The following is a 19439-nucleotide window of genomic DNA, read 5'->3' on the forward strand; positions in this document are numbered from 1 at the left end:
CCTATCTTTAGATACACTGAAGAAGCCACTTTTGGCAATGAATTGAGGTAAAGCTCCCACCCATTCCCCTTCCAACCTGCCATCAGAATAAAAATAATAATCATTTTTTGCACCTCAGGCTGCATGTACAATTATATTGTAATCTCAAAATGTGTAATTCTGCAGACCTCCTCAAAATGATACTCACAATGCGCCAGGCTGAGTGTACAGAAGGAGAATGGTTGTGCTGTTATGCTGGGGAAATAACATGTGAGAAGGAACCACAATTCTCTTGATGAGTACCTCCACTGAAACAGAGCCTTAACAATAGGGCATCCAGATTATAGACTGACTTCCCTATAGAGGTTTACTGATGTATGTATACTGCATATTCTTTCAGCACACAGTGAAGGTCTTCTAAATCTTTAAAAATAACTATTTGATCTTATTGTGTTATCTTCTGCTTGCTTCTATCTTCAAGGTATTTTTTCCCTTCAATTCTTCTAATTCATTTTAGATTTTGTGTTTTATTTGTGCAGTTCATTTCATTTCATTATTGGGCAATCTAAACAAACAAAAGTAAAAACAGATCAATAGGCAGATATTTTTTCTGTCTGCAGGGAAGTTTTCCTCTTTTGAGACTTAATTGGATTTTGACTTTTTAGTTTTAAAGTTCACATTGCTGCAAGACCCAGATTAAACAAACATTGAGAAAGTAGGGTAAAGTTAAATGTTTAAAGAAGAGCTGAAACAAATTTGCTGTTTCATTTATAGAACCTTTTATATCTGTCTGTGTCATTTAGCCAGCACATAATTATGGGTCCTAATGGTTGAGGGCAGTGAATCCTCTGCCTGGAAAATGACCTAGTTTTGAAGAACTACTAGATTGAGGTGGCCTGCTGTTGATGAGAATGACCTTTAGCACCTTAAAGTAGGAAGTTATATAGTCCTTGTTCCAAAAAAGTTAAATATTTACTAATGTTTGTATTTACTGTGAAGAGAAATCTTAAATTAATGCACAAGTTGCCTGTTATATCACTGAAAATGAATGGCAAAATCCTTTCAGCTGTCCCACTTGTGGCACCCCTTACAGCCACCAGCAAATCCACAGTATGGATAATGAATAATATGGGGATTTCTTAAGTATATTTCAGCTATAGGGAAGTAGGGTTGGAGGAGAAGCAGGAAACCTCCAGCGGCACAAAGATCTACTTTAACAACATTAGATTCTGCTAAGAATTTAGTTATATAATAATATATAACAATTTAAGCATAGGTTTAAAATTATTTCTGTGTAAAAAGAGAGTGGGTAGACTTATGTTAGCTTTCTTGTAAGCCCACTCTGCATATATTAGGTACAACATGGTTATATGTAGTAAAGAGGGCTTGAAATGTATTTCTGTATTTATAGATTAGCAGCCCTTTTCCCCACTGAATATACAATTGAAGTAGGGCATTTTATTTGTTCCACCATGTACAAATCTACAGTGCTAGGAAACTAATTGTAGGTTATTTCCCCACTTATGCTTAACATTTGAGTAGCTGCTTGAATTCTAGTGCATATAACAATCACTGTTGGAAATCAAATAATTTCAGAAGTGTGGAGTGTGCATGTAGGTGATAATAAATATATTTTTGCTATTGATGATCCAACAAAAGCTAGTTTTAAAATAGAATGAGATTGAATTTTTGGATTTTCTTTCTCAACACCTTGGTTTTGTTTGCACAGTGTTCCCCATGGCCGGATGTGCCTTATCAAGTGAACAACGCTCCATCTCCAAATTACAACAGCTCTCCAAACAGTTTCAGCCTTGGAGAAGGGTACGTGATAAATATTTTTGTCTTTTCTGCTGACAGGCAACCCAGTTTTGAGATTTTATGGTTGTGTGTTCTAAACGCTTCCGAATATGAAAGATTAGGAAGCTTAACCTGGCTTTCAGGCCTAGCTTAATGTTGATGGACTGAGATTGTAAGATCCATTCCTGTTCAGCTGAACTCTTGCACAACTTTGCCTTATTTGAAAGCTATTTACATAAGAGAATACATGCAAGAGAGCTTTTAGATGATTCTAAAGCTCTCTAAAATCATTCTAAAGATGATTTCCCTCCACTTTGAGCTAGGGGAAAAGGTAATGTTTTAATTTATTTTAGATATATATGTCAATTCCTTCTTCAAAGACCTTAAGATATAATTTGCAACCTATTCCCTCCATTATAGCTTTGTAACAAAAAGATGTGTTGGGCTGAGGGGATAGTGGTTTGCTTAGTTCTGTAGCAAGCTTTAAGGCGAAATGAAGATCTGGATATGATTTCCCTCAGTCTGAACTATAAACCACATCTGGATCTCAAGATCTTGTCATCATAAATTAATATGAGCCACTTCAAACCTTGCTAGAATAGTAATCTACAATGATAATGAACTTATATTTATACCTTTATTTTAAAAATACGACCATCCATCTTATGAGCCATAGTTCTCAACAATATTAAAACTCCAGAAACAGTAATAGAACCTGATATTCTCCAATATAGCACCAAAATATGGGCCCTGGGTTCTAACCTCATCCTATCCCCATGCTTGTGGGAAAAACAAGCTATTTAGAACTTTCTGGAAATCAAAAAAGGGTGAGAGTCTGACAAATCCCATGGGCATTTCAATTAAAAAGGAATACTTCATAGGACCTGCTAGATGACAACCTTTGCGGGAAGAGACCTAGTTCATGCCAAAGCTTTTTCTGTCACTTGAATAAGATTTAGCTCCAAATAATGCCAATTTGATTTTAAAAATCAAGATACGGTTTAGATGCTTGATATTTTATTTTGAAACTGCATTGTAGTCATTAACCAGCATAGATGCTTGATAAGACTCAAGCAGCTCTTGTTCAAACCGGGTCTTTGCATTGGCCCAAATTTATAAAAAAATAATAATAAAGAAAATTCATTTTAGATGTTTTACTGTATCGCCTAGGCTGTATGGTGGAAGGGGTGGCGGGGGATGGCCAACATGATTAAATGAGAATTTTAAAAATGCTTTCTTTTTTTCTCAACTCTGTATGTTTTTTTAGCAACAGTTCTCCAACTCATCAGGTGGAGCTCCTGCCTTCCAGCAATGATGTAAGTATCTGGGATCATGTTAATGTGGTGCTTTTCTTTTTTAGGACACTGATGAACAGTTCATTTCAAGACCTTCTTATTCTTTTTGCAATGTAGCATCTCCTTCCCTCTGCTTCTATTCAAGATGCTCAGCAGTGGCTTCATCGAAATAGGTTTTCTCAGTTCTGTAGACTATTTTCAAGTTTCTCAGGTATGTGTATTAAATGTATGCTTAAAAGAGGTACACCTCTACTTTGCGTAGGTCATGTGTTGATATTTCTGCGCAATACTGTAATTTAATTATGCATATTTGTATACATCGGCTTTCTGATGATTATGTACAAAACTCCTTTTCTGTTCCCCGCCCCGTTTTCTAATTAGCCAGCATCTATCATAAAACATCTGTGAAAGGTGGGTCTGTATTCTTGGATATATGTTTTTGGAAGGAAAAAGAAAATCACCTCTGCTTGAAATGTATAGGTGCTGACTTACTGAAGATGTCCAAAGAAGACTTTGTTCAGATTTGTGGCCCAGCTGATGGCATTCGACTTTTTAATGCCATTAAAGGAAGGTTTGTTATTGTTCTTCTTCTTATACTAGTCATTGTGGGTTGTTGAATATGTGAATACTGTGGAAGATAGGGCCCAAATTTAATACTGTAACTTTGCATCATCAGTGATCATTACTCCTGCTTATAAAAATCACAGATGTCCTCTCCCATTCTGCTTGCACCATACTGTTCAATTACAGAATACAGAAACAGATTTATTGATACAGAAAACAGAATAACAGAGTTGGAAGGGACCTTGGAGATCTTCTAGTCCAATCCCTTGCTTAAACAGAAGTCATACTGATTGTATCCTTGGGGCAGTCATGTTAAAGCTGTTGATTAAGATTAGAGAACTGTACTTTTCCCTACAATGCCAAAACTGAACAGAAAACTTTGTTTTGCCTTTAGGAATGTAAGGCCTAAGATGACCATTTATGTCTGTCAAGAACCTGAGCAAAATCGGACTCATCATCATCAAAAACGAGAGAATGGAGATGGTACTCTTTGTAGTAAGTGTCATTTGGGCAGAATCTGAGCCGTTTGAGAGCTTTTATGATTCATTTCACAGAATTTAAGAAATTATAAAAATAGTTTTGTTAGACATATAAATCTAACATTTGAATTAGATTCCGAAAAATCCTGTTGGATGCATTCTGGAAGATTCAGGGCATGTTTGGAGTTTCTCCAGAATGGATCATATGTAGAACTGAAGCTATCCTGAAATCTTGTATAGTGATTCCATAGCACAGATAGTCTTTTTATAAAACTTATAACCTAGAAGCTCTTGAATAACAAAAATTCCAAGGTGGAATGATGGGAATCATAATTTTTAAATGACAGCTTTAGGTTCTAACATAGTGAATAGTTTTATCAGAATTTTCCAATTCAAGTGTTTAACATAGATGGATGTTAAAACAATATAATAAAATATTTTTTATTCACTATTCAGTATTTCTGTCCTTGCCACTATTTGCTTCACATTTATTATCTTCCTTCTGCCCCGTTGCATTTTCCATGACCAAATTTTGGCCTTATTTAATAAGTTTTTTAAATTGGTGTTTTATTTTGTATTTATATGTATGTTTTATTAGGCTGTAAACCGCCCTGAGTCCCTTGGGAGATAGGGCGGTATAAAAATGCGATTAAATAAATAAATAAATAAAATAAAAATTTTGTAAAGAAAAAAAATGAAAGGATTTTTTTTTCATCATCAATCCATTGTTCCTCTAGTACCGTGATGGCGAACCTATGGCACGCGTGCCCAAAGTGGCATGCGGAGCAATGTCGCATGGCATGCCAGCCGTCACCCCAGGCCAGCTCCACTGTGCATACGCATGTGCCTCCCACTGGCTAGCTGGTCTTCGGGTCTCTGGCGTGCATTCGTGGGGGGAGGGACACATGCAGGGGATGCATGCACATGCCCGAAGCACATGCATGGGGGCGCTCACATTGCATTTTGGGGGTTTGCGCGTGCCCCCCCAGACCCTGTTTTGGGCCTGGAAGGCCTCCTGCACCAATCTGGAAGCCAAAACAGGGTGTGGGGGGGGGAGAATATGCGATGCTCACCCGTGCCCCGTTTTGGGCCTGGAAAGCTTCCTGCACCAACATATGGCAAATCATCAAAATGAGATCTCTCAATTAAGTATATTCAGACATATTCATGAGGCATATTTATGATTTTACCCCTATTCATACGTAACTACAATAAGTCTCACAATGTCCTTTCCTTCTCTTGATAACAGAAGGATTCTTCTCATGTCCTAGTCTCCTTGCCAAATAGACAAGTTGGTTTTAAGGTTTAAACCAGGGCCGTCAAACTCCTGGCCCATGTGCCGGATGCATCATATGCTGACCACGACCACACCCGGTTTAGTGAAGGGGAAAAAAGTCCCGATATGTCAAGTGATGCCACCATGATGTTGTGAGTTTGACACCCCTGGTTTAAACATTTAGTTCAAAGGGCAAACAGTTATTGCATCTAATGGTTTAGGTGCAAGACTGATATAAAGTCAATAATTGACCATATCTAGGGGATCTCTTTCCAAGGGCTAGACATGGGTTTGCAACCCTGCTGTTACCTTTTGAATCAGACTGTGGTCTTGGAAAACTTACTTTTAAAAGAGGATTTTGGCTTTCACTGTAAGACATACAACATCAAAAGATTTCTTGCCTGCCTCCTGAAAAACCTTTGGTAAGATGTGTGTCAACCAGCATGATGTCTGATTTTCAACACTCTTCGTCAAGTTATGGATGAATGAAATATAGGAGAGGGTACTTTGCATCATATGAAATGTAAATAGCATGTCCCTCAAGATGCAATTCAATATTTATAGGCTGATCTTGTGCTAGTAATGTGTTGATCTGTGGCAGTTTACTGCATTAGCTAGCATTATTTATTTCTTTATTTATATCCCATTTTTATTATTTTTATAAATCACTCAAGGTAGGGAACATACCTAATACTTCTCTTAGTTTCTTTACAACCACAACAACCTTGTGAGGTGGGTTGGGCTGAAAGAGAGTGACTAACACAAAAGAGGGTCCCACATAATCAGCTGCAACTTGCCAGTATGTTCACTCCTGAAAGTTGTTCTTTCTCCAATATTGTTGCAGTATACCATGCTATCTTCTTAGAAGAGTTAACTACACTGGAGTTGATGGAGAAGATTGCAAACTTGTACAGTATTTCCCCACAGCAGATAAACCGGATCTATCGGCAGGGACCTACAGGGATCCATGTATTAGTGAGCAACGAGGTAAGAGTTTTAACTAGAAGAGTTTTGCACCTGATACTATATTTTGATGTCCCAGGCATAACATTAACTTATTTCTTTTTTCTGAATTATGTTCCCTTCAAACGACTTAGCTTCAAAACATTAAAATGTCTTAATCACTCTTTACTGCTTTTTTTAAAAAAAGTTCATCGATTTAAGATGCCTTGATCTTTGAAATATTTAAAATCAGAAATTTCTAGTAGAATTTATATGGTGCTAAAGTGAGTAGAATCAACAAGTTGAAAGTTCAGTTAGTTTTTTTCTTTATAATTTCCTAATTTGCTTTATTTAATGTTTTAGTTTTTATTTTCCAATCTGTTTTTTCCCCCCTATCATATTACCTGTGTTCAACCTGGGAAAGTCAGAGATGGTAGATCAGAGCAGGCTATAAGCCCTGCAAATAAATAGGCAGACAAAACGATATTTGAAACATTGACTAATTTTTCTGTTGCCTACAAAAGGCTAATATTGAAAGATAATTAAGGCATGGATGGAGAAACATGGCAACAGTTGAGATGATTTGTAGTTATCTAATAAGAAAATGTGACTTTCAATTGTTGAAGAGTAATAGCAGAAGGGTACACCCCCGTGTCCAGTTAACTGATGGAAGTTTGATATAAACAGGAGAGGATTGCATAAACAGGTTTAAATATAGTTAATTTTGAATAAAAATAAGGGAAGTCAGGAAATCTCAATTTACATTTTAGGAAGTGATTTCAACTGCTAAATCTGTGGCTTGTTTCATTTTGATTAATCTTACAGGCAGATGGTAAGGAAAAAGAACAGACATTCCTAGATAGCATTAGTATATAAAGACTGAAATATATAAAAATGCGAGGTATTTTTAAAAGTAAAAGTAACTGATATCAGCCCTAATAACTACGAAGTGTCTTGCTTTGGGGCAAACGGGGAGGAAATTTACCTTCTTTCTTCTAACTACTTCTAAATATATCTCACTTAATTATACCCTGTATTTACCTGTCAAATATTACAGCTTTTTCTGAGTAGCCTTTTGCATGCTTCAGAATCACTTAAGAAGTTTCATTGTATTTGACCTCTGTACAGGAGTTATAGCTAAGCGCAAAATTCCCATGTGGTTATGGATCAAGCCTGTAATGTTTGTTTGAGAGTTGCTCTACTGTTTCACCCTGATGATTCAGAAACTTGTAACGTTTGAATAGTCATGAAATGCTTTAAGGCAGCATTTGGAAAGTGGAATGGCCTTGACTAACTTTGGTGCGAAAAGGCTTTCATTAAATATTTAGGTTACTGATTAACTATTGCTATTGCCTTATTTTTTGTGTTCTAATGGTAGGGTGGCAGCAGGGATGTAAAGGAAAGGCAGAAGCTGTTGTACCTCATGCTTGATTTATGTATGTATGTATGCTAGTAGCTGTGACTTTAATTGTGGTGAATATTTCTACTTTTGACAAGTGAGTGTGAGAGAAGAAACTTTAAATGCTTGTAAGAACTATAAGAGGGAGATAGGTCTTAGAGTCACCCATGAACATTATAGCACCTTGCAATCTGAACAAATGTCTACAGAGATTAAGTGCTAAATGTACTGATGCCTGTAAACATTTACAATCAATTTGTGCATTTCAGTACTTGAGCACCCGTCATTCAACAATGTTAGAATATTGAATTGGAAAGCTTTTTTCCTCTCTCATTTTCAAGAACTAAAACAGAAATACTTTCTTTTGTGCGTGTCTGTGTGCGTATGGTGTTTGGATATGTATGTATTTATGTATAGTGGTAGTAATAGTAGTACTACTATGTTATACGGTTTTTAGAGCCCAAAAATCCCTACAATAGAAATGGCTACTTAATTTTCTCCTACATGAGTGCTTTCTTGTATGATAAAAGGAATAATGGGGGAAACCAAAGACAGATAAAGCCTCAAATTGGTGTTTACAAATAATGGAAATTGTGCCAGAAAAATCTCCTTGAATCATAAGTGAAGCTATTTCCCATTGTTTTCTTCTCAACTTTCCTCAGAGCTGACCTTCCTGGAAAAACCAATTGCCATCTACTACTTGTAACTAACTCTGTATTGCTGAAGTAATAACGGGTTTCAAAGTATGCATTGAATCTGACAAATTTCTACTTTCCAGTCTTGTCTGCTGGGTGAACTGTTTTGTAAGGTTGTGCCTGACATTCAAAATAGATGCTTTGCAAAGTGCATTAGTAGTACGAAACATTTCCAAAGCATTAAAGCATTTGTGTGCTTTGCAAGACTTCAGGGGTTATAGCAAAGATAACCATATACCTATCTGTGGGTGCATACAGTGACATTTTTTTGCCCAGACTATGAAAAAAACACAGTGGCTATGCTAATATATGCCAGGTCACTTTTGGAAGGACTTGCACAGCCTTTGCAAAGGTCATGATGGTTTTAATGCAGGGATGTCCAAACTTGGCCCCTTGAAGACTGGTGGACTTCAACTCCCAGAATTCCCCAGCCAGCAACTTGCTCATATTTATAGCTCATGCTGGTTAGGGAATTCTGGGAGTTGAAGTCCACTACTCTTCAAGGGACCAAGTTTGGACACCCCTGTTTTAATGCTTTGAAGGCTTATTAACAAGTCTTCTCACTAGCAGGACCTCCCAAACACTTCTTTTGAATACTTTGCACAGTCATACTTGTCACAGGGTAGTTATTTATTTTTAAATATTTCACGTGTATATCACCTAGAATAAAGTGCCTCCATTTAAATACATTGCTACAGATTAAACTTAAGTTCAGATTTTGCCCTAGAAATAATCCACAAGACCATTCTTTTTGAAATCTGTTGGCAAATATATTCGAATTAGCCCCCTTTTTTCCCTCAAATTCAGATGGGAATCTTCCTTCCTTAATAGTTGGGTTTGCTAATACTAATAGACACTATCTACATGACTTTATTTTAAAATAACAGCACCTTATTTAGAGCTGCCGACTTCTGGAAAAACATTGGGTTGTATAAAAAATATACTCCTTTTTGCCATCCAGAGATCATTGGGAGTTTGTCACTCATGCCTGATCACTGTTTTCCTGTTAAATAAAGATTAATAGAAAAATGTGTCATGAAAGAAATAAAAACATGTTCCATTTTTCTCTTCGTCCAGATGGTGCAAAACTTTCAAGATGAATCTTGTTTCCTCATCTCCACATTGAAAGGTATATCTGCATATATTTTCTGCCACAATGTAGTAGTTTTTCTTGGTCACATACTGAGAGATGCAAGAAACAACCTATAAGCATTTTTCAAAAGTTCTTTGGTTAACATTCAACTATAATTATGAAGATATAGCCAGATGGCATCCATGGAGCCCTCTTCTAGAAGCAATAATTATGTTATTCCAGTTGCTTCTCTAAGTAGGTCAAGAGGTCCTCCTGGTAATTGTTAGAACATTTTGAATGGGAATTTGATAAAACACAGCCCCAGGAGCCAAATGAGTAAAAAGGCTGCTTACCATTGGGTAGGTGTTCTGAGAGGGAAACTGCAGAAGTTTGCTTTGGAATTAGACTGATCTTTCTTTTATTTTTTTTATGACTGATACTCAGGGTAAGTCATCTACTTGTATATAGTTTGTCTCCCACTGAAAAAGTTTATATTTTCTTGCAAAAAATACCCCATAATTTAACACTGATGTGACTTCCCAATACATTCAAAATGATTTTGCAGAATGGCATTTTTACAGTCTCCTATTGTACAACCAGAATCCGAGCAAAGTTCAAACCATAGAATTGTAGATATTTATAGGATTAAAAACATAAATATTTCAATGAATTCCTGATGGGTTTTTTTCACCCTTATCTTACAGCTGAAAGTAATGATGGTTACCATATTATTCTGAAATGACCCACTTCTCTGTATATTTGGACTTGGATCAGCTGCACAGCACGATGTCTCATTCTCCTTCCTGCAACTCAGCCTGTAAAGATAGAAAATCCATTGGATAAAACAGTCTTATTAACCAAAAGCCCTAACAAAGAAGATTAAAATGTGTATTTGGGAGACTTGAGGACGACATAATGCCTTTGCTTTGTTCCTGATCAAGTGATATTTTGAGTCAAGTGCCTTGTTCAGAAAGTATTGAAATGACAGATGAAATAAGCTGATGCAATAAACCACCAGGTTTTGGAATTCATCTTGGATGTGAATTTGAAATTGACTGGGCTTATTCTATTGTCTCCTCTCTTTCCAGACAGTTAGAGGAAGTTAATTGCAGGTTTTTATAACTGATATGTACTACTTTCTCCCTTAAAGCAGTATTTTTTAATACTACTTTGGTAACTTGAAGATATGTGGATTTCAGCTGTAAAGAATTCCCCATACCATCAAATTGCCAAAGTTCACAGACACTTATTCAGAGCAAAGAAACTATCTTCTAAGCTCATCGTGAGAAAAAGTTTCTGCACTCTGTTCATATTAACAGGGGGTTTTCTTTTTTCTTTTTTTCCTGATCTTTTATACCTCCAGTTTCCATTTTTAAACTTTTAATTCATTTCTTTTGTATGGGCTTCAGACTTCAAACTAAAACCAGGACAAATAGGGTCAGATCTTACTTGCAACTGAATGATGCCCCTCGTTGTAGCTAGCTTATGTTACAGCATACAACTTGACTTTCCTTCGGGTTTATTGCATAGATGAAAAGTGGGAAAACGGGAGATTGCGAGTTTGGCTTTCCCACCATTATAGCTGAGAACTACAAAACCCTCATGGAACTGGATGAGATTTGACTTTGAAAGACAATAAAAATGGTTGCATGTGTACATAGCCTGCTGTTTAACAAAAACCTAGCCACACTAGCTGCACATTAAGTTTTACTTTTGAGCCAGTGATATATTCAAGAATAATGCATTTTTTTTGCAAATAAAGAAAAATGGCTCAATTCACTGTGTAAGTAGAAAGCTATAAGCATAATCAGGAATATCTGGCTTTTGTGCCTTGGATTTATAACGTGTGAAAAAACTCTTATTTCTGTGGTGATTCCATGCCTTCATCTCAAAGCTTTAAAGAGATTGTTGTTGGATTTGCCACTTCTGTTTGTTTTTTTCATGCTTTCTAATCTGGAAGTACAGGAATGTACATGCTTTGTATGTTAATGTTCCTTCTTCAAGTAGCGTGGACTTTCACATTTCTAATCTTTAGAGTGGGGAGAAGCAGATTTTACATTGCTCCCACTTCTCTTAGATATTGCATAGAGTTGCACAGAAATCACATTAAACTGGATAGACAGATGTCTAATATATGTTTTAGATGCATTTAAGACATACCCTTGCACCCTGATCAATTGAATAGGGTAGGTGTGCAGAAGTAGCTTCTGTACAAAATTGCCTGTTGGATTAGAAACATACATAAAGAAAGCTAAATCTACATTGATCTCCCATATGATTGTATGATAGGCCGTGGATTGGGAGTGCACACAAAGGTAGACAACACTGGTTGAGGTGGTAGATTATATGCAGCTTCATCATGCAACATTTGATTGACATCTGTTGAGTAAGTGCTCATGGCCAGAATCCTCATATGTGTAGAGATAACTTCTTAGACCAGAATCTTGATTTATATATTTTTTGCTTTCATCAAGCTCTTGAAATTAAGCAAAATATCGAACTATTATACTCCTCAAACATTTCTGAAGGAAATGTCTCATGGCACAATACAATTTTGGTCCCAACTGTGTGTTGCATTTTACAGAAGTATAAATTCTGTGTTCTTCATAATTGTCTTTTTTTAACTTCCTGACATGAACAGCCTTCATAGCAGGTTATAGCTATTCCCCGAAAAGAATGGAGAAAGCTTGTTATTTCAGATTAAAAGTGCAAACCATTTGAGTCAACATGTTTTTCTGCCTTAAGTACTGCATGCTAATTCTTGTAATCCAATAAAGAAGCTGATTGAGGTTTATAAAATAGCGCTGATCCTTGACTGCTTCAAAATACCTTTAGACTAAGAGGGGGCCCAGTCTTTCTGAGCTGAGGACCTATTTGGAAGACTGAGAGCCCCTTACCAAATGAACATGCTGGAGCTCCCATTCACAAATAAATACCTCTTGTGATCAGTATGCTCAGCTGTGTGTGGTCTGGATGCACTTTATTGTGGAAATAAAGAAACTGCTGAAATGGTTAAGCAGCATGCCAACTTTCCATTTAAAATTTAAATCGGTAAACAAATTTTGGGATGGTAGGAACCAAGGGATAGGATTTTGAGAAATTACTGCCAGAAAATTGTATTATCTTGCTGTATCTACAGCTTGTCTGAGACCTTACTTGTCTGTTTTCTCTTGTACTGACCCTGACACCTGAAAGAAAATTTTTGGGTAATGAAATGTTTGGTGATGAAAAGGATATTAGATTCACGATACTTTTAATAGTGCTAGTTTCTCAGGAAAAGCAGCTTTAAATCAATGCCTGACTTTTAAAATGTATTTGGGAGACTTGAGGATGACATAATGCCTTTGCTTTGTTCCTGATCAAGTGATATTTTGAGTCAAGTGCCTTGTTCAGAAAGTATTGAAATGACAGATGAAATAAGCTGATGCAATAAACCACCAGGTTTTGGAATTCATCTTGGATGTGAATTTGAAATTGACTGGGCTTATTCTATTGTCTCCTCTCTTTCCAGACAGTTAGAGGAAGTTAATTGCAGGTTTTTATAACTGATATGTACTACTTTCTCCCTTAAAGCAGTCTTTCTGAGCTGAGGACCTATTTGGAAGACTGAGAGCCCTTACCAAATGAACATGCTGGAGCTCCCATTCACAAATAAATACCTCTTGTGATCAGTATGCTCAGCTGTGTGTGGTCTGGATGCACTTTATTGTGGAAATAAAGAAAATGGCTCAATTCACTGTGTAAGTAGAAAGCTATAAGCATAATCAGGAATATCTGGCTTTTGTGCCTTGGATTTATAACGTGTGAAAAAACTCTTATTTCTGTGGTGATTCCATGCCTTCATCTCAAAGCTTTAAAGAGATTGTTGTTGGATTTGCCACTTCTGTTTGTTTTTTTCATGCTTTCTAATCTGGAAGTACAGGAATGTACATGCTTTGTATGTTAATGTTCCTTCTTCAAGTAGCGTGGACTTTCACATTTCTAATCTTTAGAGTGGGGAGAAGCAGATTTTACATTGCTCCCACTTCTCTTAGATATTGCATAGAGTTGCACAGAAATCACATTAAACTGGATAGACAGATGTCTAATATATGTTTTAGATGCATTTAAGACATACCCTTGCACCCTGATCAATTGAATAGGGTAGGTGTGCAGAAGTAGCTTCTGTACAAAATTGCCTGTTGGATTAGAAACATACATAAAGAAAGCTAAATCTACATCGATCTCCCATATGATTGTATGATAGGCCCTGGATTGGGATTGCACACACAAAGGTAGACAACACTGGTTGAGGTGGTAGATTATATGCAGCTTCATCATGCAACATTTGATTGACATCTGTTGAATAAGTGCTCATGGCCAGAATCCTCATATGTGTAGAGATAACTTCTTAGACCAGAATCTTGATTTATATATTTTTTGCTTTCATCAAGCTCTTGAAATTAAGCAAAATATCGAACTATTATACTCCTCAAACATTTCTGAAGGAAATGTCTCATGGCACAATACAATTTTGGTCCCAACTGTGTGTTGCATTTTACAGAAGTATAAATTCTGTGTTCTTCATAATTGTCTTTTTTTAACTTCCTGACATGAACAGCCTTCATAGCAGGTTATAGCTATTCCCCCCCCCCCCCCCGAAAAAGAATGGAGAAAGCTTGTTATTTCAGATTAAAAAGTGCAAACCATTTGAGTCAACATGTTTTTCTGCCTTAAGTACTGCATGCTAATTCTTGTAATCCAATAAAGAAGCTGATTGAGGTTTATAAAATAGCGCTGATCCTTGACTGCTTCAAAATACCTTTAGACTAAGAGGGGGCCCAGTCTTTCTGAGCTGAGGACCTATTTGGAAGACTGAGAGCCCCTTACCAAATGAACATGCTGGAGCTCCCATTCACAAATAAATACCTCTTGTGATCAGTATGCTCAGCTGTGTGTGGTCTGGATGCACTTTATTGTGCAAATAAAGAAAATGGCTCAATTCACTGTGTAAGTAGAAAGCTATAAGCATAATCAGGAATATCTGGCTTTTGTGCCTTGGATTTATAACGTGTGAAAAAACTCTTATTTCTGTGGTGATTCCATGCCTTCATCTCAAAGCTTTAAAGAGATTGTTGTTGGATTTGCCACTTCTGTTTGTTTTTTTCATGCTTTCTAATCTGGAAGTACAGGAATGTACATGCTTTGTATGTTAATGTTCCTTCTTCAAGTAGCGTGGACTTTCACATTTCTAATCTTTAGAGTGGGGAGAAGCAGATTTTACATTGCTCACTTCTCTTAGATATTGCATAGAGTTGCACAGAAATCACATTAAACTGGATAGACAGATGTCTAATATATGTTTTAGATGCATTTAAGACATACCCTTGCACCCTGATCAATTGAATAGGGTAGGTGTGCAGAAGTAGCTTCTGTACAAAATTGCCTGTTGGATTAGAAACATACATAAAAGCTAAATCTACATCGATCTCCCATATGATTGTATGATAGGCCCTGGATTGGGATTGCACACACAAAGGTAGACAACACTGGTTGAGGTGGTAGATTATATGCAGCTTCATCATGCAACATTTGATTGACATCTGTTGAGTAAGTGCTCATGGCCAGAATCCTCATATGTGTAGAGATAACTTCTTAGACCAGAATCTTGATTTATATATTTTTTGCTTTCATCAAGCTCTTGAAATTAAGCAAAATATTGAACTATTATACTCCTCAAACATTTCTGAAGGAAATGTCTCATGGCACAATACAATTTTGGTCCCAACTGTGTGTTGCATTTTACAGAAGTATAAATTCTGTGTTCTTCATAATTGTCTTTTTTTAACTTCCTGACATGAACAGCCTTCATAGCAGGTTATAGCTATCCCCCCCCCCCCCGAAAAAGAATGGAGAAAGCTTGTTATTTCAGATTAAAAAGTGCAAACCATTTGAGTCAACATGTTTTTCTGCCTTAAGTACTGCATGCTAATTCTTGTAATCCAATAAAGAAGCTGATTGAGGTTTATAAAATAGCGCTGATCCTTGACTGCTTCAAAATACCTTTAGACTAAGAGGGGGGCCAGTCTTTCTGAGCTGAGGACCTATTTGGAAGACTGAGAGCCCCTTACCAAATGAACATGCTGGAGCTCCCATTCACAAATAAATACCTCTTGTGATCAGTATGCTCAGCTGTGTGTGGTCTGGATGCACTTTATTGTGGAAATAAAGAAACTGCTGGAAATGGTTAAGCAGCATGCCAACTTTCCATTTAAAATTTAAATCGGTAAACAAATTTTGGGATGGTAGGAACCAAGGGATAGGATTTTGAGAAATTACTGCCAGAAAATTGTATTATCTTGCTGTATCTACAGCTTGTCTGAGACCTTACTTGTCTGTTTTCTCTTGTACTGACCCTGACACCTGAAAGAAAATTTTTGGGTAATGAAATGTTTGGTGATGAAAAGGATATTAGATTCACGATACTTTTTAATAGTGCTAGTTTCTCAGGAAAAGCAGCTTTAAATCAATGCCTGACTTTTAAAAATGTATGCTGAATGTTTGCGCTTATGCCTTTTGTTTTATCCCTATTTTTTGTCTTATTGTGAAGCCTGGTTGATCTTAATCTTGCTAAAAGTTTGATATCTTCAGATGATTCGATTAGGGTATTTGTGTCTTTCAGAAGGGGTATGGGAATTTTCTTGTTTTTACTGTGTAACACAAGGACAATTTTAACTGCGATTTAAATGAAGGGAGAATGGAGGCCCAGAATAAGACTTCTGAGTGAAAGTGTCAGAATGTTTGTTTATCCATTTTTAAAAAATACATATTTTGCACTGGCCATTCTACTGTTGTACAGAAAAAAAGGTTTGCTGTCATTCAACTTTGTGCTCTGGTAAAACTATAAATAAACTTGTTTGTAAAAAACAGTTCTGATTTTGAAGTATATGTATTTTCTATTTCAGATGGTTTTTTATCGTTTTAATTCCTTCTGCTTAATTTCATTTCATTCAGTGTCTTGAGATTGACTTTTTGCCACTTAAATATTACTTTCACAGTCAAGACTCTAGAGAAAAGAATTACAAATAGATTTCTACTGACAATTCTGCTGAGGTGGCTTAATTTGTTGCCTTCCCAGATTCTGCTACTGTGAAAGAACGGAAATAAAATGTAAAAACAGCAAAACAAACTGAAGTTATTTTATATGATCATGAATTGAAAAACAGTGGAGCAACTAAATGGCACTCGTGATTTTTTAGTAAAATTGATAATACAATCTATTGGGAACAGAAGACTTAGATATCCAGCGTAAGTGCAATCATATTGTACTGGACCTACTCTTACAGGGAGTAGAACTAAATAGGGGAAATTGGAGTGTGGATCTGAAATTATTCAGACACTATGCAGTTTTCTTGGCAAGAGTTTGCAGAAATGGTTTGCCATTGCCTCTTTCCTAGGGCTAAGACAAAGTAACTAGCCCAAGGTCACCCAGCTGACTCTGTTCCTAAGGCAGGACTAAAATTCACGGTCTCCTGGTTTCTAGCCTGATATCTTAATCATTACACAACAAACTGGCTGTCAATGATTATATGCCTACCGTAATATTTTTCCAAGAAGTAAGGGCAATGCTCTAAGATTTATGAGATATTAGGAACATGGTCCTTCCCTGCGTCTCTTGAAATTGTGATCCAGCAAACTACCAGTGAATTGAGATGCCTTGAGTCTCCCCCGTTGAACTGCTTTGTCATTTACAAATTGTGAATTGCCCCATTTCTGAAATTATTCTTCTATAATTAGGAACCTGTTTTCAGTTGTAGCCCTGGGCATGATTCTCATGAAGCTACCATGTTTTCCCAAAAATATGACCTACCCCGAAAGTAAGTCCTAGCTTGATTTTTACACGCACGCCCAATATAAGCCCTACCCCCAAAATAAGCCCTAATTAAGACCTCATCCACTCCAGGATACATGGGTAAAAATTAAGCTATGGTGGGGTGGAGCTGCCCTATTATTTACCTTCGAACAGGCCTTGCACACCTGCATTGCCGGCCCATTTCTTCTGCCTTCAAGGCTTCCTGAAGGCCTCTGCAGTCAATAACAGAGCTCCATCCAGAGCTTGGTTATTGGCTACAGAGTCCTTCAGGAGAGCCTTGCTGACCTTCAGTTCCTGAAGGCCTCTGACAGCCTCTGGCAGTGAAAAAAAGGCCAGGGGTGATGAGTACAAGTGAGGTGAGTCAGTGGACAATATCCTCCCCCCCAAAAAAATAAGATGGTGCCTTTTTTTGGTGGCAAAAAGAATATAAGACCAGGACTTATTTTCAGGGAAATGGGTAGTTGCTAAGAATAGTGTGTATGTGATACGAAGATGCATGAGAAAGTTTAACTATTGGATGTCAAGGTCCAATATTGAGCAATGTTTGGATGGGCTGTGATGTGGTCTCTTATCTGAGCACTCTAAGAAAGATAAAGGTTGAGAACCAACTCTTGAGGCAAAGAATTACAATAAGGAAAGTATGTATAGAATGTATTTTCTTATTCTAATAAAAAAGACTATCCCCTAATTGTTAATAGGCTCACTGTTTATTGAGTGCTGGGTAGAAATAGCTCTAGATTCTGAAACACAGTGTTTTGCTGAAAAATTAATACTTTTTCCCCTTCTAGTTTTAGTAAGATGTAGCAGGTAAGTTTGATGTCCGTATTTATAAATTGCAGAACTATCAGAAGCCAGAAATGGGCTGAATCACTAGCTGTTGGAATTACTACTAATACTGTGTTTCCCCGAAAATAAGACCCTGTCTTATATTTTTTGAACCCCAGAAAAAGTGCTTGGCCTTATTTTCGGGGAGGTCTTATTATTTTGGGGTGCGTGAAGCAAGACGGGGTCCTCTTGCCGTCTTGCCTGATTTCCAGCTCTGTCTCCCTGACCCTAACCAGAGGAAATGGCAGGGACCAGTTGCGCATGCATTTAAATATTTTTGGGGAGGGCTTATTTTGGGGGAGGGCTTACTTTTGGGGGGGTATTTTTGGAGGGGACTTATCAGGGAATGTCTTATTTCTGGGGAAACACAGGTAGTAATACTTCTCTTGTTGTGTGTGTGTGTGTGTGTGTGTGTGTGTATATATATATATATATATATATATATATATATATATATATATATATATATATATATAGTCTTGGTTAGATTTCTCCCGTAATTGGAAGTGTCTTGGTGACGTTTAAGTCTCATTCGTCATGTTCAGGCTTTAGCTTCGTGCTTCTGGGAGCAAAGCCTGAAGCCTGAAGATGACGAATGAGACTTCGTCGCCAAGACACTTCCAATTTTACGTGGGAGAAAACCCGAATAACCAAAGACCTACATACAAACACCCACGAAAACCTCAGAAAACAAATACACACACACACACACACACACACACACACACACCCCTACATATACACACACATATTATATTATATTATATTATATTATATTATATTATATTATATTATATTAGATTAGATTAGATTAGATTAGATTAGATTAGATTAGATTAGATTAGATTAGATTAGATTATTAATTATAATGATTTGGTCAACATTTTCTGTTAATCAGCTTTTAAGCTTTGCAGGAAATAAAATGTCTTAAAAGAAAACTGATTTTTTGTTTCTTCATAAAACAACAAAGGTTTTAACATTGAACAATGCAACAATGTTTTAAAAAAGCAAAAAGTAATTGCTGGCATGCTATAACGGGGCTAATCAGAGGATACAAAAGAACAACTTTCCATAGAAATGGAGAATTTGTTGTTTTTCAACACCTGAACAAAGATATTTCAATACTGCATCATCTGGTTTACCTAGGAATTCCTAGGGTTGGTTGGCTGTGGGGCTTATTTGGGGGAAGAGAGGGAAATCACAGCTGGGTTTTTCTATAGACATGTGTAACTGATTTCTTTGGAGTTCAGTATGGAGAGAGAAT

General features: G+C 36.8%; 1 protein-coding gene across 1 annotated transcript in view; it reads left to right on the forward strand.

The window, feature by feature from the left end:
- The window catches only part of TFCP2L1 (transcription factor CP2 like 1), a 43107-nt gene extending 31366 nt beyond the window's left edge, over positions 1 to 11741 (forward strand). The window contains exons 8-15 of the mRNA XM_058195511.1: positions 1709 to 1800; positions 3044 to 3092; positions 3189 to 3282; positions 3552 to 3642; positions 4030 to 4130; positions 6235 to 6377; positions 9504 to 9555; positions 10203 to 11741. Coding sequence (XP_058051494.1) covers positions 1709 to 1800; positions 3044 to 3092; positions 3189 to 3282; positions 3552 to 3642; positions 4030 to 4130; positions 6235 to 6377; positions 9504 to 9555; positions 10203 to 10240 — 660 coding nt within the window. The 3' untranslated portion in view covers positions 10241 to 11741. The remainder of the gene's footprint in view (positions 1 to 1708; positions 1801 to 3043; positions 3093 to 3188; positions 3283 to 3551; positions 3643 to 4029; positions 4131 to 6234; positions 6378 to 9503; positions 9556 to 10202) is intronic.
- The last annotated feature ends 7698 nt before the right edge of the window (positions 11742 to 19439 follow it).

This window comes from Ahaetulla prasina, chromosome 1 (genome assembly GCF_028640845.1).
Source record: "Ahaetulla prasina isolate Xishuangbanna chromosome 1, ASM2864084v1, whole genome shotgun sequence".
NCBI lineage: Eukaryota > Metazoa > Chordata > Lepidosauria > Squamata > Colubridae > Ahaetulla > Ahaetulla prasina.